At 35.7% G+C, this 21,333-nt stretch overlaps 1 protein-coding gene across 1 annotated transcript in view; it reads left to right on the plus strand.

The window, feature by feature from the left end:
* Positions 1–440: 440 nt before the first annotated feature.
* WDR41 (WD repeat domain 41) overlaps positions 441–21,333 on the plus strand; it is a gene marked incomplete at its 5' end in the record, with an annotated part of 44,887 nt that continues 23,994 nt past the window's right edge. The window contains 5 exons of the mRNA XM_079703472.1: positions 441–491; positions 2,937–3,052; positions 14,452–14,500; positions 15,754–15,885; positions 18,958–19,020. Of these exons, the coding sequence (XP_079559598.1) occupies positions 441–491; positions 2,937–3,052; positions 14,452–14,500; positions 15,754–15,885; positions 18,958–19,020 (411 nt within the window). The remainder of the gene's footprint in view (positions 492–2,936; positions 3,053–14,451; positions 14,501–15,753; positions 15,886–18,957; positions 19,021–21,333) is intronic.

The raw sequence follows: 21,333 nt of genomic DNA on the forward strand, positions 1-21,333 counted from the left end.
CCATCTAAAAAGGGAGGGGACTATTTATTCTTGGCAAGCACTTGCGCAACGACGGGCTCCAGTTGCTGCGTTCCGCGTGTCCACCAGGGGCCGCTCGAACTACCCAGGCTCTGTGCGCGCAAATCAGGCGACGCCCGCGCGTGCTCACTCGGTGCCGCGCGGGCCTCTGAACCTCCGCGGACACCCTAGCTTTCGGCTGCTGCTCCCCTGGCGGCTACCCTTAACCAAACCTCTTGCGGGTGGGTACGGCAGCTCTTTGGGGACAAAAGTCTTCCCTATTCGTTGCGCTCTGCTTCGTACTTCGTATTTTGGGCAAATCTGAGAAGGCAGGTATTAGCGCCTCCATTGAGCTGCTACCAGAGAGGTAGGAGAAAGGCTGAGCCTGGCGCGGAGTTCGGGCTGACTGGGGCCTAGGCCCGTGAAACGCCGTCGCTGCCCGGATGTTGCGATGGCTGATCGGGGGAGGCCGAGAACCTCAGGGACTGGCCGAGGTAAACCCCGGGGTGGACCCTGCCTGCCACCGCAGAGGCTTTGCTTGCCGGAGCTGCGGCTTGTGTGAGCCGGGATCCTGACCGGATGAGGGAGACCCGGCGGAGGCGGGGCCTGCGGGTTGCGGGGGCGGGGTCGCCGGGGTCGACGGGGGTGGATTGCGGGGGCTCTTTCCCTGAGAGGTAAATCCATGTTCCACTAGGTGTGGAAACTGAAACTGACGTAGTTCAGCAACAGGCTCAAGGACCCTTAACTAGTCTCCCCACGTAAACCAGTCTCATTTCAATAGAAAAAGTATCCGGTTTGGTAGAGACTAAGAAACGGTGACTGCAGATTTACACTTCTGGTTTGTTTGATATGGTGTCGCTTCCCAACATCAACTGATGCTTGCTCATGGAATATGAAATTAATTTGATTATTTATATAAAACCAAAAAAGATATAATTATTTTAAAAAATAATTTGCTTAAAAGTCAAAAAAATTATGTTATAGCTACTGTTTTGGGTTCCATAGTCACACTTTCTTCATGGGCCTGAATAACTGACCAGACTAATGAGATTTACATTTGAAATGTTGTGAATAAAATAATTTTGGAACCTGAAAAGTGTCGAGGTCTGGAATTTATTTCATATGTCACTGAAGAATAGAATTTGTGTTGAATTCCCTTTTATTTTTCATAGAAAATATTTGTTTTGATTGTTAAAAAAAAACTTGGGTGGTTGTAAGCAACGTTACTTCTCCGTTTTAACTTCCTCATATTTTTGCAGTTGAGGCTTATTGTCTAATTTTTAAGAAGTATTTCTTATTTAAAATTAGGCTTATTTCAGATAGGCTTGAATTCTAAAGATTATGAAAGAATTGTGGAAAAGTGATTAGTCCATTTGTGATATATATGACAATTATGTATTAACCTGATTATTTGATTAGTTGTAGAATTTGATTAACTAATTCTGCAGTGCTTCTTGGCAAGCTTTCATTTGGGGGAAGTGGTATACAGTTTTCAGATTTCTTGCCTTTGCTTTTCTCATCAGAACCACTGCTAGAAGGGAGATGGGATAAATAAAAAATTACTGCTTTGAGGGTGAATTAAAAAAAAATTCATGCGTGTTAAATTGTACATTTCTTCATGTAAAAGTACTTCAGTTTTAGAACTGCTGTGAATCTGTACATTATCAGAACCAAAGATTTTCCCCTAATTATGCAAGAACTTTGTATCCAGGCTTCTAGTTTAAGCAGTGTTTGTCTGCTGGGATGATTTTGCCCCTTAGAGGACATTTGGCAATGTCCAGAGATATTTTTGATTGTCACGATTTGGGGGTGGGGAGAGAGGTTGGATTTCTATTGGCATCTAGTGTGTAGAAGCCAGGGATGATGTTGAACATCCTTCAATGCACAGGAAAGCCCTCAACAAAAGAATTACCTAGTCCAAAATGTCAGTAGTGTCAGGTTTGAGAAATTGCAGTTCAGAGGTTAAGAACACAGGTTTTTATCATGAAATATTACTGGGTTTGACTATAGAAATCGGGTTGATAAGATCTTCCTTACAGAATTATTGGGTGAGTTATAAGCCATATGTGCTTTACACAGTGTGTGGCATATGGACTGCCGCCCATATGTTTGCAAATAGGGATGAAGGTGTGTAGGTTTAGGACTGAGCTTAATACTCTGTAAATGTTACCAGTTATCTTTATCAATATTATTGTCTGAAGTTGAATTTATTGAATTCATTGACTGAATTATTTCATTTCTTCCTTTATTTATTCAGTAAACATGTGTTGAGTGCCTATAATGGGGTAGGCACTGTTTTAGTCTATATTTTACCCCTTTGACCTTCAGTTTTGTTTCTGCCAAGTTTTAATTGGCAAACATCCATCCTAAAATATTGTGTTGGTTTGGCCCATTGATTTTTTTTTTTTTTTTTTTTTTTTGTGGTACGCGGGCCTCTCACTGTTGTGGCCTCTCCCGTTGCGGAGCACAGGCTCCGGATGCGCAGGCTCCAGACGCGCAGGCTCAGCAGCCATGGCTCACAGGCCCAGCCACTCCGTGGCATGTGGGATCCTCCCAGACCGGGGCACAAACCCGTGTCCCCTGCATCGGCAGGTGAACTCTCAACCACTGCGCCACCAGGGAAGCCCCTGGCCCGTTGATTTTTTTAGGTCAGGTTTATTGAGGTGTAATTTCCATAAAACAAAATACACCCTTTAAAAATTTATTTTGAGTTCAAAATTTAAAATTTATGATGTGGATTTGTGGTAAGAGAAATGTTTTATGTTAAATTGGCAGTTACTTGATATTAGGGGAAATAATATATAGTATTAGAACATAATATCTTACAGTTTTTTAAACCTTGTGTTCTTAGATGCATACCATGTGTTTTATTCAAATGTGATCTTTTATCATAAATCATTTTATCCCTTTTTTTCTCTCTTTTTTCCCCCCATTACAAGCAATCTCCTTTACAGACAATAGGTGAAGAACAAACCCAGAACCCCTACACTGAACTGCTTGTACTGAAAGCTCATCATGATATTGTACGGTTTCTGGTACAGTTAGATGATTACAGGTAAGAAACTCTGGTTTTCCAATTGACTACTGTTTGGAAAGAGTTTTTAGGGAATTGTATGTTAAAAACAACTTCAGAATTAATCCAGCTTTTCTAAAAATTTCAAAACTGATCATTAATAACATTTAGTAGAAATTGACCTCTGCCTCTTGATGAAATATGTGTCTGAAGTCTTTTTGCCCAAAAGTTGGGATGTCATTTCTGGTGATTTTATGGTTATTTTTGTTTGTTTCAGGTTTTTTTTTTTTTTTTTTGGTCTTTTGAATACTCACAAATATTCTCATTAGTTTAAAGGAAGTGTATGACTTTAAAATGTTGATGGGAGTTTTAATTGTATATTAAGGTGAAGCTAAATTTGAGAACCAATATGGGAAATGTTTAAATATCAGGTACCTTCCAGGAATGTACTGTTTTTAGTGGAAGGTAAGGTAAGTATTTAATCTGAATTTTTTGTTATTTGTGAAACCCTTTAAAATGTACATTATTCTGTACTTCCTTGCTAACATGTATAATGTCGTGTTTAATATATTTGCAAATAGAGATGAAGGTGCGTAGGTCTTAGAACTGTAGATTTAGCTTATTATTGATCTGTATATCTGTTTTATTAAGACTTTGTTCAACTATATGCTTATCCTTTGTAGCCTTAATAACAATTACACAATTAATTGTGTAACTGTATAATATTTATGTTCCTCTCTAGATGAGAGTGAGGGCCATGTTATTTTTTTATTCACCACAGTATCTTTAGTACCTGGCACAGTGCCTTACATGTAGCAGGTTATTACTAGTTGTTAAATGAATGAATGACTCCCTCAACTATTAAGTGTACATGTTGCATGCCATCCTAACTCTCTAACTCCACTTCTCTTGTCCTTATCAGTTATTCCCCTATCATCTCTTAATTTTCTCTTTTGCCTTTGATACTGTCTTTTTTTCCTTCCATTTTTGACTCAGTGGATGAGTGCTACTATGATTATTTCTAATACTCATTATCACTGCTGATGTTTTTTAACCTTGTCTTTGCTCGTTCTATGTTTTTGGTATTTAGTTGCTTTTCCCATGTACAGTGCAATTCTGGCACTACCTGGAGTTAGGTTGAATTTTAAAGGTTAAGGGCACAGTCGTGTACAACAGTCCCTTCACCTCAGTCACAGCTGCAATCTCCAGGGTTCCCAGGCCACCTGCACTTCTGACCAATTAACTAAAAATTCCTACTACCCGCTCAGGTTTGATAATTCTCTAGAATGACTAACAGAATTCAGGAAAGCACTATACTTATGATTACAGTTTTATTACAAAGGATATGATCGGGACTAGCCAAATGTAGAGATGTATAGGGCAAGGTCTAGGAGGGTCCCAAATGTAAGGCTTCTGTGTCCTCAGGACACATCACCCTTTCAGCACATCAATGCATATCACCAGTGAGGAAGCTCACTCAAGCTCTGGGTGTCAAGAGATTTTATTGGGGTTTGATTACATGGGAATGATTGTTTCACTTATTTGCCTCATGATTGAACTCAATTTCTAGCCCTTCTCTCCCTGCCATCCCCTCCTTGCTCCCCCAGGTTGGGAGGTCAGGATGATATCCCATGGCTCAAAGCCCCAACCCTCTAATTGCATGGTTCATATTCCCCACATGGCCAGTCCCCATCCTTAAATTGTCCAGGGGTCCACCATGTGTCATCTCATTAGCATAAACTCAGGTGAGCTCTGAGGGGCCCAGCTCTCTTTTAGAAACCAGGGACAAGTCCAGCCACATTATTATGAAAATATGCTCCTCAACTTTTGCTTGAAAGGATTTGCCTTTTTTTATATTACTAGCCTATTAACACAATTTTCATGTTGTGATGTGAGCCAACCAAATTATAGCATGTCAACCATAGTATAATAATCTTCAGCCTTTTTGGTAATACTTACTTTTGCTATGTCCTAAGAGACATTTACTTATTTATTTAGTCAGCCATCTTTGAAACTAAACATTTTTGGAAAGATAGGACATATGGACAACTAAAGTTGTCTTGTACTGTCTTTTACCATTGTAAGATGCTACGTAAGTTAAAAAAAAAACCCAAAATGATTTCTTAGACCATAATCCCTAATATTTGGGCCTTAAGGAGTCCTCAGATAGTTTTGTCTAAGAAAGCTAAATACAAAATATACAGTATACTTTCAGGATGTGGTCTTTAAATTTTTTTTAATTAACTGTTAAGATTTCATGTTGATTGCTATCTGTCCTTTAAAATGTCTTCTTGATTATTCTTACTACATAGTTAGAAGAATCTGCAGAAAAGGCCATCTTGTAGAGTAATGATCATTGTACAGGTACTGATATTTGATTACCTTTTCCCAAAGTGGTGCTTGTGTATACTTCAGTTATTCAATGATATAGTAAATGTTACGTAAACAGTAAAAAGCTATAGATGAGTGTATCAGTTATCTGTTGTCCTTGTTAAATATCAGCCCAAATTTAGTAGTTTAAAACAAACGCTATTTATTTATTTCACTATTCTGTGGGATGGCATTTGGGTTAGGCTCAGCTGGGTGGGTTCTTTTGTCTCTGCTGGGATCAGCGGATCTTGGTTAGGTTCACTTATGCTTCTGTGGTCACCAGGTAGATTGGCTGGGGTTGGCAGGTTTACAGTGGTCTCAGCTGGGATGACTGGGGTCTCTTTCCATGTGGTTGCTCAAGTGCTAGTTCACATAGGGATGGAGTTCAAATACCAGCAAAAGGGCAAGCCCCAGTGTAAAACTCTTTTCAAGTCTGTTTTCATCATGTTTGATGTTGTTTCATGGGCTAAAGCAAGTCAGGAGCTGGCGTGAATTCAGTAAGTTGATAAATAAATTCTGCCTCTTGATGGGAGAAGCAACTAAATCCTATTGCAATTGGTGGTGGAAATAGGGAGATTGGTGGCCATGTTTGCTGTATACCACAGTGAATCTAAATGTCTAGAATAGATTTTCTAAAAAAGCCTACTTTTTGGCTTTTGCTGTCAAGTGAACATATTACTACATGAACCACATTTAATTCTTTGTACTCAAGTCATGACTTTGTCAAAAGTTACATATAATTAGGTATGAAGTTTTTTACTCAGTTGCAGACCTGAAGAACTTTCAATCTGATTTATTTTAAAAGATTTAATTCTGTAGTGTACTAGAAAAACAAAACAAAACTGAAAGAGTCATTATTGGTAAGAAATACATTAAAAAATGTACAAATGATGTAACTATTATAAATAGTAGAGCTCAGTGTTTTCATTCTTGATTTAATAGTTTAGATAGTTCAGATATCTTTTTACTGTTACATATGTATACTATATATGCATTGTCAAATTATAGAAATACCTTTCCAGTTTTTAAATAAATATTGTTATACTTTTTATGTTTTTATTTAGTTTTTATAGACATCACATTCTGGGTTTTTGGTCAGGTGTTGTAATCCAGGTTTCACGCTTCAGGTCTTTAGATAATATCATTTTATTGAGAATTTTGCAGAAGGATTTTCTTGTTTTCTCAGTGGCTCAGCTAAAATCAGTGAGTGGAAAATTTTCTCAGGTTGGTTTTTGAAGATACCAAATAAATCCTGTATAATCTAACAGACAGCAGCCTTTTCTTATCTTCTTTAGTATTTTTTGAACATGAAGTGAGGGTCATATTGATTGGGAGATCACTAAAGAAGGCTAAGCCTCAGCAAGAGTCATCCAAAAAATGGACTGTGCTAAAATTGCATGTAATACTCTAGCATTTGACACATTAAACTAAACTGGGTTCATAACACATTTTAAGAATAGTTTTCTCTGTTGCTCATTTGACCATCCCTTGCTCCTCCAGGAAACAGACAAGGTTATGTAGGATGGTGATCATGACTGGAAAAGAATCAGATGACCCATGAAATGCCAGATTGAAGAACAAAATGTACCTTAGGATGACTGGTGAAGCTGTACATTCACAAGAATCTAGACAAACTTAGTACAGTTTGATAATTCACTAACAGCAAACAATGTGTTACATCTTTAAGACAATGTTCTAAAGCTAAGAATATCTTTTTCACTAACACTTAGAGAATAGAAATCAGTAATCAAGATCATTTAGATCCTCCTAATACCTGGTTTCCCTGGGAAGTAGACAGTAAAGTGGAATTAAGCATGCAAAAGGTTTATTAGAGAGAAATACCATTGAAGGGAAAAGAAAAGAGACAGGATTGGACAAGAGGAGCTGTCTCAAACTGTGATGCAGATTTGACAAAGTCTCTGCAAGCCCAGTGTGGAGCTCTGGAGGAAAGAATGCTCTTTAGATGAGTCCTGTATTAGGGAAATAACTAAGAGTGTTTAGCCTGCATTGCTTAGACATTGGCTGAGGGCCATCCAAGAACGTGCCCTGGCTTCCACCAACTTGCTTATGTCCCAGGGGCTGGGGGCCAACTGAGATAGTTTGACTTCAACTTGAAAACTGAAATGGACCCTGAAGTCAACAGCTGGAGGCAGATAACCATATTCCTCATAGCTGGGCAGCAAGTCCTCTCTTGAAGGGGTATCTGCAAGTCAAGATCTATACTGCCTTTCTATACAGACTCTATCTTGAGATCAGTCATGTTGGATGAGAGGACATTTTCTTTATAGAAGAATTCAAGTTAGGAAGAATCATGGAATTGGAATATTATAATTTCACAGCCTCTAATATAATAACAAATTTAGGCAATGGTTATTGATAGCTGTTAACATCACACACACACAAAAAGATTGCTGGAAATTGTATTTCCTGTTGGGATACATAAACTGCTTATGAAGTGGTCTTACCAAAAAGTCAAATTCAAATATGATTAAGTCTTTAGATCTCTCAATTTACTAGAAACACTGGGGACAGAGGTGCATATCAAATGACAACACAAGAAGGTAGCTAGCAAAATCCAGACTGTGAGAACTCTGTAAGACAAATGTTTAATTGCAAGGAAAAAAATACATGAAGAAAGAATCAATAGAACAAGAGAGACTTTAGAGATCAGTTGCAGTGTATGAACCTTATTTAGATCCTGCTTCTGATACACTTAAAAAACATTGTGAGACAGGGAAATTTGATTACACTGTGGTGACATTAAGAAACTAAATGTTAACTTTAGTTGTGATGTAAATATATTGAAATATTTATTGATGAAATGAAATACAGTGACTGAGATTTGCTTCAGAATAATCTGCAAAGGGGGGATTGGCTGTGGTACAGATGAAACAGTATTGGTCATGAGTTGATAATTATTGAAGACATGTTACCTGGAGATTTTTGTTATACTGTTTCCACTTTTATATATACTTAAATTCTTCATAATGAAAAGTTTAAAAATGATATATATTTGATATAGAGAAAAAAACGCCAATTTAAAAGGTATTTTTGTTTCAGTATAAAATAAAATTTTTTCTTAGATATTATTAGATGCAGGAATCACACAGATGGACATGAACCCATCAGCTTAATAAAGTAATAACTAGCAAAAAGCTGGACGAAAGGTTGTAGCTTTGATATACAACCACAGTGGGTTTCCTGATTTTCACCCTGAGTTACGTAGACTTCACTGAATCACAGGTAGTGCTGGACATCTGCAAGCCTCCCACTCGGATGTAAGTTTACCTCAAAAATAAGAGCAGACCAGAATGTTGCCTCTTTATAAACAGACAAATCTCAGAGAAAACCCAGAAGGGTCTAAACTGAGCATACGCAATTCATTGTCTTAAACTCATTTATTACATCAGTGGGACAGAGAGAGGCCAAGGAACTTTCTCTAGTAGAAGTTCCTTCAGAGACACTTGAGCTCAGAGTAGTGGAGGTTCCCACTAATAGAAGTCACAGGGATTTTTTTGTATTCTAATACTTGTAAACTTGACATAGTTTAGCTTTCTATTTGTGATTTGGGGGAGGGGAAAATTACCAAAGGTTTTACCTTTCCAAATGACCATGGGAACTATGGATTTTTTCCGTCTCTATTCTATTTGTGAGACATTGATATTGGAATTGTGTTAATACATATGTATTACTTAATCAAGGAAAAAAAAGTTTTAATGCTCAAGTACATTGTGAAAGGATCAGTGACATCAGTATCTATGGTTCCTGAAAATGCTTTGAAGTTGCCTTTAACTTCTCTTATAAGTCTCTGTCTACAAACTTCTCTAATTTTCTTCAAGTAATTTTAGAATACAAGATAAGTAGAAGTCCATTTTAAGTGAAAATTTTGTTATTTTTTATTTTTGCCTGGTTTCTGATATTAGCATTTTTCAACTTTACTACATTGTAAAAAGTGTATACTGTTTTAGTTGCATCATGATTAGAAAGTACTTGTCGATTCGGTGGGAAGTTAGTTAACCACAGGGACTTCTGTATTGCCACAATAATACTCTATTATTTTTCCAGTGCTTTATGGTTATGTAAATATTGAATACAGGAAAGTTTATGTTCAGGTTTATGGATTATCTTTTTTATGTCCTGTAAGGTTATGTTTGAATCTGTAGCACCTTTGACTTAGTTGAAATAAATTCTCTTGAATAAGGACTATTAAATAAGCATATAGGTAATGGACATAGGAATTACTTGTGGAAATATTTTATTTTATACAGATCTTTGTGAACCTTTGCTGTACTTTAAGCCCACAGTTGGCAAGAATGAGAGTGCTTTCTCTGAGCTGTCCAAAGGAAGGTGTTTAAAGGAAATGATTTCTATAAATGGAAATGAGTATAACTGAGAATTCTCAGTGGATTCATAATTTGGACCCTGTAGCATTCTATAATAATGTAGACTGTGAGCTCTTCAAGGGCAAGAACTATCTCATTGATCTTTACCCTCAGGAGCAAGCATATAGATATGTAAAGTTAATGCTTAATATATAGTTAATGCTTAATATTTCTTGAATGAATGGATCATTGACTCTCACAATTAATTCTCATAATGAGGGGAAGAGAGAATGGAACATTCTAGAAGCTCTGCTATAGGTCTTCATTAAATCACACTTCATGTTTTTAAACTTTTTTCATGCGTATAGTTTTGTGGGGTTTTTTGCGGTACGCGGGCCTCTCACTGCTGTGGCCTCTCCCGTTGCGGAGCACAGGCTCCGGACGCGCAGGCTCAGCGGCCATGGCTCACAGGCCTAGCCGCTCCGCGGCATGTGGGATCTTCCCAGACCGGGGCATGAACCCATGTCCCCTGCATCGGCAGGCGGACTCTCAACCACTGCACCACCAGGGAAGCCCATGCCTATAGTTTTTGCTTAATCATTTAATTAAATGTCATTGAGTATGTCTCAATGAGTATTTTTAAAGAGTTGGTTTCAAGTTGAGAAAACTTGAAGGTTATGCATAAGAATGGGACAAGAGGGGCTTACCTGGTGGCACAGTGGTTAAAAATCCACCTGCCAATGCAGGGGATATGGGTTTGAGCCCTGGTCCAGGAAGATCCTACACGCTGCAGAGCAACTAAGCCCGTGCGCCACAACTACTGAGCCTGTGCTCTAGAGCCCGTGAGCCACAACTCCTGAGCCTGCGTGCCGCAACTACTGAAGCCCACATGCCCAGAGCCTGTGCTCCGCAACAAGAGAAGCCACCGCAATGAGATGCCTGCGCACCGTAATGAAGAGTGGCCCCTGCTCGCCGCAACTAGAGAAAGCCTGCGCATAGCAACGGAGACCCAACACAGCCAAAAATAAATAAAATAAAATAAATTCATAAAAAAATAAAAAAAGAATGGGACAGGAAAATGAAAAAATAAAAGTAATTTATTTTTGTATGTGGTGAGATTCTGGGCTTTACATATTTTGAATTTCTAGTTTTGTTTTGACAGTATGTTGGTATATTAGTCATGATTAAAGGGAAAAGTGAGGTTACATTAATACTATTAATCTATTTTACAGAGCCCTTTTAACACTTAAGTGTTTGCTTATTCATGTATTTACTGAAAAAGCATTTCTTTAGTCCTTTAAACCTGCTAGACGTAATCAGAAATTTGTTGGACTAGAAAGTGCCATACTAGAAAGATCAATAAATACAACAATTACTAAATTTCATTGATTCTAAAAAGCCTATTTTTCCTATTGTAACATCTTTAAAATTTGGATACATCATATAATTGATGGTGTCTTTCATTAATAATTGACATCATTTTTTCCTTAATAGTACCTAAAATAATAGTATGGCTTATATTTGATATCTTTTTTTTTTTTTTTTTTGCGGTATGCGGGCCTCTCACTGTTGTGGCCTCTCCCGTTGAGGAGCACAGGCTCCAGACGCGCAGGCTCAGCGGCCATGGCTCACGGGCCCAGCTGCTCGGGGATCTTCCCGGACCGGGGCACGAACCCGCATCCCCTGCATCGGCAGGCGGACTCTCAACCACTGCGCCACCAGGGAAGCCCAGTATGTCTTATATTTGATGAAATATAGTACATTTCTAAACAATCACTAAGTTTTAAGATCTTGAAGCAAGAACAACATGTAATTGATCTTGGCATTTCCCTAACACATGACATGAAATCTCATTTTGTGTTAATCAGTAAAGAAGGATTTCTCTTAAAATATTATCTTTAGATTTGAATCTTTGGATTCTATTAATTTAGAGTGTTTAAATTTTTTTTTTGTATATTATTATATGACAGTATAGCCACTATTCTTCCTTCCATTGACTAGATTAAACCTTATTGACATCTTAATTCCTTCTTTTTTATGGTTCATTACTTTTAATCAATTACAGTGTATCTTACTGTTAGGGATTCTTGAGTTGAATTTTCATTTCTGAAAATTTGGAGATGGCTGGAGTGTGTGCTTGACTGATGAGGATAAACTGATTAAGATAAACTGATACAGTGCTGCTAGTTTTCAGTTATTCATCCTAGGAGAATGGGTAATTTGCAAATGATCTCCCACCCTTTTATTAGTTAGTTTATGATTGGTACTAATATGTAGCAAAGTCATACTGGTTTATATTTTAAAGCTTCACGTTTCCTCTTTAGAGCAGGTAAAAAGAAATACTGGAATGGGAAAAAAAAAACCCCAAACAATAGAATATATGAGAATTGAAAAGCCTGAATAGTATACACACTGGGTAATTGACCTCTGAACAATTAAAAACAAAAAGGGCTGTGATTTCATGCATTACTATTGAGCGTTGTTTAGATTTAACTTTTGTTCACCACTGATTGAATTAAAGTTTGAGGTGAAATGCTCTGTATCTCATTTCTAAACTCTCAACCGTTCAGTCATCTCTCATTGTGAAGTCATGAGATTCAGACATGATAAAACAATAATGAGAAGTTAACAATCAGGGTTAGAAAAAAGTATGTATTTTAAACCTGCGCTCTTCTAAAAGGGAGAAAAGCAATTATAAGAGTTTCAAGAATCAATAGAAATTGATGTTTTATACCAAAGAAATCTTAAGACCTTGAGTTCTGCCCTCCCCACCATCATGATACAAATAAAAAGAAATCAATAGGCCTAGAAACATAAGCTATTAAAGATTTACATCCAGCGACTATTTTTGATACTCAAGGCATTGTTTAATGTTTTGATTCAGAAAATCTATGTAATTAAGCATAAGAAATTACATTTTAAAATATAAAATGATTGTTTTCTTTTTAGTCTCCATATTTTTTATATTTCATTTTGAAAATAAAATAAATGTTAGGTATGGATTTTAAAATAATTCTTTGTATGATTTCTGTCTAGTTAACTAAGACGTTTTAAAGGTCCTTTCTGTTAAAAAGATACGTAGCTCTTTATTAAAAAATTACTAACGGACTTTGTCGGACTGTATTAGGCCAGTTTCCCATCTCCTGGATAATCTCTTAGCTCTTGCAGTAGAAGATGTAAGCAAAGGATTTTGAAACGAGTGCTGGGTATGGGAATTGTCAGAGCCAGTGAAGACAATAGCTATGTGTGAGGCTTTGAAACTGAGCATGAGAAATTTGAACTTGAAGCTCAGTTTAGAGTGCTAAGGAAAGTGTTACATGACTGAAGTAGTGAGATTATATGGATATCTATAGGGTAAAATTCAATAGAACATACTCTAAGGAACAAAGTAATTCTTGTGTCCTAATGTATCACTTCTCTACTTTTCTCCCAATGACACACATAAGGCTTAACAATGATTACTTTAATGAAGCTGTTCAAGGCATGCCCAGATTTTTGTGAAAACACACTAACAGTCTTGCAAGGAAGTAACACGTTTTCTAAATGCCATAGCTGCTAACGGAGTATCATTTATTAGTGGTTGTTAACCATAACCGCATGCAGTTCATAGCTGGCTCTCTACAACACCACTTCTTTCTCTCCTATTCAGAAAAGCAAACTTTGAATTCAAGTGAATGAAAGATATTATTGGAACAACTGAATTGATTTTGATTCCTTAAAGAATCATTTACAGCTCTGCAGTGACCTAAATGGGAAGGGAATGTATAGAAGAGTGGATATATGTTTAACTCACTTTGCTGTACTGCAGAAACTAATAAATATTGTAAAGCAACAATATACTCCAATTAAAAAAAATCATTTACAAACTTGTGTACTACATTATTAATAACAAATTACTTGACATGCTTACAACGTGATTGCTGTACACCACTGTGTTGGGACACTGCTTGAGAGTAGTGTTTGATTTTACTATAATGCAGGCACTATGGATGAATAATCCTGTACAAGTGATTTTTCTTGATAGTGTTTGTGTCATGGTTATCTTCTACTCTACAAAATATAGATGATTGTTCCTTGACATGTAGTGAATGGGTGGTAAAGGGGAGAGAGAAGCTATAATTTAGTTCATCACAGCTCTTTTTTCATTCCATGAAGCAAACTTACCTTTACCTCTTTTCATTTCAAGAATTTTCGGTGAAAAAAACAAAACAAAGCAAAAACCAAACCTTCCAAACCAAAGAACACAGTATTTATGTGGAAAGACCACAGAGCTGAGGGGAGCAAAGGAGAGAAACTGGCTTTAAATAGTAGAGTTAAAATATCTAAATATCTTTACCTAGAAAGTAAGGAATCTAAGGACATGATTCCTTTGTTCCACTCCTAGAATATCATTTCCTGTCACTGTAGCTTTTCCTCAGCTTGGTTTCATGTCACTTAAGTCAGGGTTTAATCATAATTTTAAAGCAAGGAAGGACTTTAAAGATCATTGATAGCTCTCCCTTATTCTTAGTCTAGCAGTTTATTCATTTTAACTTTCTGAATGGTCTTATTTATCTTTGGATTCTTAGTACCTGGCACAAAACTTAGAATGTATTCTGTAAATACTTGTTAAATTAGCTTAAAGAACTTAATCTGTATTGATATTAGTAAGTCAAAATACCATTGATAAGGTCTGATGGTATCTTAGTAATCCTAGCACTTAAATGTCATCAGTGATTTTTTTTTTCTTGACCTTTTTTCTCTAACCAGATTTGCATCTGCCGGTGATGATGGAATTGTAGTTGTGTGGAATGCCCAGGTGTGTATTGTTTCTATGTGGATTGTGTAATAAAGACATGACTGTATAGTTGAGTATGCATTCATAAACATTATCTGGAGATACACCTGCATATCAGTAGGTTGAGACTAGTTAATGCTCGAAAGGGCTGCTTAGGATGAATCCATTTAAAATGAGGACCAATGTTCCATAATAGATTTTTTTATTTAAGATTTTTTCCTGATAAACAAATGCTAGATTATGAAAATAAAAGTTTTAATCTTAATTAAACAAAATTTAAGTTATCAGCAACTATGCACTGATTCTGAAAATGAATCAGATGTTGATTTTTGTGGAAGACAGTTTTTCTGTCAGAATTGTTTGATAGCATAATATAGCATTCTTATCATGTTTGACTATAATAGTAATGTAATAAAAGGTTTATTTTTTCAAAAATATTTAAGGCTTTACCAAATTTCTCTAGGACTTCTCTTCTTATCCTTGGATTCTCAAATTATTCTCTTTTGAAGCATTTATCTTCTTGCCCTTGTTTGGATTGTTATCTGGTCTGACTCAGTCAAGATCCTCATTTTTCGGTGGCTTTGCCTGTGATTAAAGCAGTTTTTTTTAACATTATGTTCATCACGTGCATCATGAAATCCTGCAACCTTGGAGAGATTTGCAATTTATCTTATATTTATATTGCATTTTTGTATGTTTACTACTTGGGAAATCAGTGAGAAACTGATAGATGTAGACATTGGATGGATGGGAATAGCTGTTGATGTTAGAGAGAAGTAGAGTCCATACTGACTTTACGAGTGGTTGATACATTACTGGATATATATATCCAATTGTTGTTACTGTTACGCTGACTTTTATTTTCTGCCACAGCATTATAACTGTGAAGACTTAGATAACAGATGCTTGCATAATGAAGACTCCTTATTTTTTTCCTGCTGATTAAGTTACTGATGAAGTTACTGATATTTTTACGCTTAATTTACAGAGTTATAATCTTAAAACCATATGGAAAGAATACTCCTTTAAACTTCCTATAACAATCTGCTAAAAATTAGTATTTTCTATTAGAAAATAATTAAAATTAGTTATAGCTACTCTTTTAGCACCTAATGTTCAGATATTATTTGATTGTTTAAAGTTAAATTATAAAATCTAAGTAATTTCGATGGAATGTATATATTTTCTACCTGGTGATTTTTCTTAATGTTGCCATTTAAGATTATTTAAGTTATGAAATATGAAGTACTATTAACATTTTATTGGTATTTCAGACAGGAGAAAAACTTCTGGAACTCAATGGACACTCTCAAAAGATAACAGCTATCATTACATTTCCTTCTTTGGAAGCTTGTGAAGAAAAAAATCAACTGATCTTGACAGCCTCTGCTGACAGAACAGTTATTATATCCTTAAATCTAGAACCAAGTAACATAGCTATGGTGATCCAAGGGACCAGTACATATGTTATTAGTCTTTATCCTCTTGGGGTCTGTCTGTACATTCTGTTTTAGCAAAAATGATTTTGTTCTAGCCTTCATAAGACACTTAAAAGTATTAGGCGTCTGAAAAGTATTAGACTGGAAATTGCAAGTTAAGACTTATTGTTGTTGGAAACTTCATAACTAAAGCTGTTTTTCTCAGTTACTATTATATCAAATTACATAAAACAGAGGAAATGGGAGAATGTGGGCTTAAAAATATTTATCATCTCAGATTGCTTTTCAATTTAGAGAAACAAAGATGAGTTGAACTGGAGAATAATTCACATTTTTTTTTCTGTTCATTGTACAGCAAAAGAAACGTAATGGCCCCAACCCATAAGAACTTTTTTGAGGATATGAGTCTGGCAGAAAAGTGAATTACCATCTGCTCAGTGTTTAATATACTTAGTATTTTATTTTATTTTATTTTATTTTTATTTTTGGCTGCGTTGGGTCTTCATTGCTGCACGCAGGCTTTCTCTAGTTGTGGTGAGCAGGGGCTACTCTTTGTTGCGGTGCGTGGGCTTCTCATTGCGGTGGCTTCTCTTGCTGTGGAGGATGGGCTGTAGGTGCATGGGCTTCAGTAGTTGCAGCACACAGGCTCAGTAGTTGTGGCACACAGGCTTAGCTGCTGTGCAGCATGTGAGATTTTCCCAGACCAGGGATCAAACCCATGTCCCCTGCATTGGCAGGCAGATCTCTTTTTTTTTATTATTTATGTTTCCTTTGCCTTTTATTTTTATTTTTATTTTTCTTTATTTTTCTTTTTTTTTTTTTATTAGTTTCTGCTTTATAACAAAGTGAATCAGTCATACATATACATCTGTTCCCACATCCCCTCCCTCATGCATCTCCTTTGCCTTTTAAAAAAAATTATTTAACTTATTTTTGGTTGCATTGGGTCTTTGTTGCTGCGCGCGGGCTTTCTCTAGTTGCAGCGAGCTGGGACTACTCTTTGTTGCGGTGCGTGGGCTTCTCATTGCTGTGGTTTCTCTTGTTGTGGAGCACGGGCTCTAGGCGCGCGGGCTTCAGTAGTTGTGGCTCGCAGGCTCTAGAGCGCAGGCTCAGTAGTTGTGGCACACGGGCTTAGTTGCTCCATAGCATGTGGGATCTTCCTGGACCAGGGATTGAATCCATGTCCCCTGCATTGGCAGGCGGATTCTTAACCACTGCACCACCAGGAAGCCCCATATTTAGTATTTTAAAGCAATTAAAAAATGTAAATGATCTTTCCTCCCCACACTTTTAGTTGAAAATTTAAGATGTAGTAGCCATAGTAAAGTGTTATAAATTGCTTATATGTGCCAGGCATTGTTCTATTTTACATTTATTAACCCATTTAATCCTTATAATAAGTATTTCCATTATTTTCATTTATAAATAAGAAAAGAGAAGCACAGAGAGGTTAAGTAACTTGCCCAAGGTCATGCAGCCAGTATAGGGCAGAAGGCAACAGACTGACTGCAGAGTCAGAGCTCTGAATCACTATGTAATACTGCTTTCATAAAATATTTTTCTTAAACAAATTTAGCCCTTTTATATTTGTTTGTGGAATTGGGTCTGTGAAAGCCATAGCTAAATGCTATTGATAGCTAATCTTTCATTACTTTTTTTTTAAGGTATCATAGATTAGCTTTAAAAAGTCTATGCTTATCTGAGAATTCTATTTAAATAGCTTCAAGCATTACTGAAGTAAGTTTTGGAGTAAGTCCAAAGGTATAGGTGTTTCTTAGGCTTCTGTAGAACCAAGACATAGCTTATGACACATTTTAAATGAGCTCATTAGCTGCAGTGATTTCTAGACAGATTGCCAGTAGGTGAAAGAATTTGAAGAAAAGGTTTAAGTGGAGATAAATGATATTTTGTGGTGATTACAATATTGCATAAACAGGGGCATAATATGCACTCATATGTTTAGGTCAGAGTAGCTTTACTACTGTTGCTCTGTTGAGGCAAGTGTTATTTTATGGACTAAAGGTCTCTTTTTTGGGTTTGTTTTTAGCATCAGTATAATCTCTGCAAAAATAGAATATCAAATACTTTTTATTAGACTGTTCCTAAGGTACTATGATACTATTTAGAGCCAATTATTAAAATTACTATTACAGTACAGACGTGAGTAGCTGGGACAATATCAGTATAAACTTTAACTGTAAATGATAGTATAGAGTTATTTCCTTTGCTGAATGACGTTTTTTGTTAAAAATAATTTCAGGTTGCTTTGTTGGCAGTTCCTTTTATTCATATGAATTCTAAATTTACCCTGCTTGGGTCTTTGCTGTTAACTAACTTCATTAATTAAATGCTGAGGGTAGACTTTATTTCTTTGTCAAGTGATGGTCTTAAGAGTCCATATATATGTACATATTTATTTGTATGTAAACATATTCTCAGATATGATATAAAATATATATCTTACCATAGGAAATGCTATGAAAAATTTGAAAATCATTATGCTCCTTAGGTCAAACTAACCTTGGACATTTTATGAGAGGTCCTCTAATTATTTTAAATATGTATATAGGTAATAGGAATACACTGTTACTGTCTTCCTTCAATCAAGATAACAGTAGTAAATGATGCCAGGCACATTGAAGGAGCTTTCAGTAAATGTTAATTAATGGATGTGATAGTTTTTAGTATAAATATTTTACGTTCAATGTTTATTAGATTACGGTGGACTGTTTTGGAGAATAAAACTTAAATTTTATATAGTTGCAATATTTAATGCCTGTAAACATTCAGTATTCAGACCATTCATTCTGTTGGTATTTTCAAATGGTTTGATAGTAAAATTTACCTCAGACTTATTTTAGATTATAAGTCTGCTATGCTAAGTTGATGAATTGATTTTTGTGGTAGTATAAACATGAAATATTTCATGCTTTATATATTTTCTATGTAAATGTGTAATATTTGTGATTTATTTATTAGAAAAATTATAATTAAGGTTTTAAAATTCTGCTGAGAAATTATTTCTTAACATAAATTTAGGTATGGGATTGTGATACTGGCAGACAAGTTCATAAAGTGTCATGCTTCCAGTCTACTGTAAAGGTAAAATCTTAATCAGATACTTTACGGTAATAATCTTTTTGTTTCAGAAAAAATTGTTTAATGATTTAGATGAAATTACTTTTGTAGGTTTCAAAAATTATTTCTTCCACACATACACAGTCATTTGATTCTTCTAAGACTAGATTTTGGGGAGTATATATATTAAATGCTAGAATTTTGAATTTTAAATTAGAGCAAGAGGTGAATCTCTATAGTAAGCTAAGGAAAAAGGTAGTAGTACCTAGTATGTTTTTAGTAGGTAATTCTAGGAAGAGATATTACTTTCAAAGAGACTACAGCAATAGCTAGTCTCTTTTTTGTTTGTTTTAGCTTTGAACTAAAACATGGAATTATTTGTCCTTCACCGTCTATCTTCTATAAAATGATAAGGGTAAGACATAGCAATTACTTAGTTCCAGAACAAAATCTTTTGTGGCTAATTGGCTGCTACTGTTAGGTTCATTCATTTTATAAACAAATATTAATCGGAGCTTATTACTTGATAGGAACTCTGCTACATGTTGGAGAAACAAACTTGGATAAGACTTGGCTACTTTGATTTCTGTAGAAGAAATTACCTTAAATGTTCTCAGAAAGTACACTGTTTTTCAATAATGTCAGTAAGTTTGGGGAAAGATACTAGTAAAATGAAATAGTGTTTCCTTGTTTCCTTTGAAGATTACTGATCTCTGTATTGGAGCTAACACTTACAATGTAAAAAAAATCAGTGTGCCAGTAGTCAAAGTATTTCATTTTTTTTCCTAAAAGGCAGCATCTCTGGTAGCCATCTTATGCTACTATGCTATTCTGATTATCAATTTAGAAAAGTTTCTGGGGAAGAAAGTGCCATTTACTGTATACTGGTATCCAATTTTACAATGGACTGTCTTTGAGGAAGTCAATAAAGTATTGACTTGATCAAAATCTCTATGCTTTATGTGAAAAGATGCTCCTATTAAATCCCTCAAAAAATAGTCTTGCTTATTTGACTGAGGTAATTAGGATTCAAATGAAAATATATGCATTGAAGGAACAGGGAAGGAGAAAAAATTTAGTGTATTTTGGGGAAATTCCTTTGGTGAGCTGTTTCATGAACTGGTCAATAAAAAGTATCTTATTTTGGTATGGTGAAAGGACTTCCTCTTTTTTTTTTTTAATGAGCAGCCTCCTTCCCCTTGAAAGTACTTCTTAAAGGGGTTTTACTGTACTGTTAACCAGCTAGATAGTTGTATTTGTTCCCACTGTGATCCTGTTTCGCATTTTAAAAAAATCGTTAAATACAGCATTTCGCTCATTTTATTTTAGTTCAGTGGTTCAATTGTTCTTGAACTGATAGTTTATCAAAGAATTTCATATCCTTAATAAATATAAGAAATACTATTATTTATTTTTTGAACTAGTAAAGTTTCTTTATAAGAGATGATATTAGCAAGGAGATGCTGAAATTGGCATTTTTATTGTCATTGAGAGTATAATCAAAATGATCTTCCTGGAAGGCTGTTGGCTTTATGAATGAATCTTAAAAAATTATTATATGAATTGACCCAGTGATTCTACTCCTAGAAAACTCTTTAAAGAAATGATAAAAACTTGGGCAGAGATTTATGAACAGAAATATATATTACAAATATATTTTATAAATGGATGATTGACAGTATCCTAAATGTCTTATAGGAAAATAGTTAACTTATGGTAGATATATATGCTAAAAATTGTTTCAGAAGAACACGTAGCATTTGGGAAATGCTAATGATAAGATGTTAAGTAACAAAAGCAGTATAGTATCCTCAACAAAACCTAGCAAACCAAATCCAATAATATATAATAAGGATTATGTACCATCATCAAGTGAGATTTATCCTAGGAATATGAGTTTAGTTTAACATCTGAAAAATCAATCAATGTAATATACCATACATGGTAAGAATAAAGGATGGAAAACATGATCATCTCAATAGATGCAGAGAAAGCATTTGACAGACTCCAACATCCTCTCATGATAAAATACTCAACAGACTAGCAGTAGACGAGAGCCTCCTCAACCTGATAAAGGGTATCTAGGGAAACACAGCACCTAACATCATATTAATGGTGAAAGACTGACTGAATACTTTCCTCCTGAGTTCAGGAACAAGACAAGGATGTCTGCATTTGGCATTTCTCTTCAACATTGCACTGAAGGTTCTGACCCAGGGCAGTTAGACAATAAAAATGAAATAAAAATCATCCATAGGGACTTCCCTGGTGGCGCAGTGGTTAAGAATCTGCCTGCCAATGCAGGGGACATGGGTTCTATCCCTAGCCTGGGAAGAT

Source organism: Hyperoodon ampullatus, assembly GCF_949752795.1.
Source record: "Hyperoodon ampullatus genome assembly, chromosome: 4".
Classification (NCBI taxonomy): Eukaryota; Metazoa; Chordata; class Mammalia; order Artiodactyla; family Ziphiidae; genus Hyperoodon; species Hyperoodon ampullatus.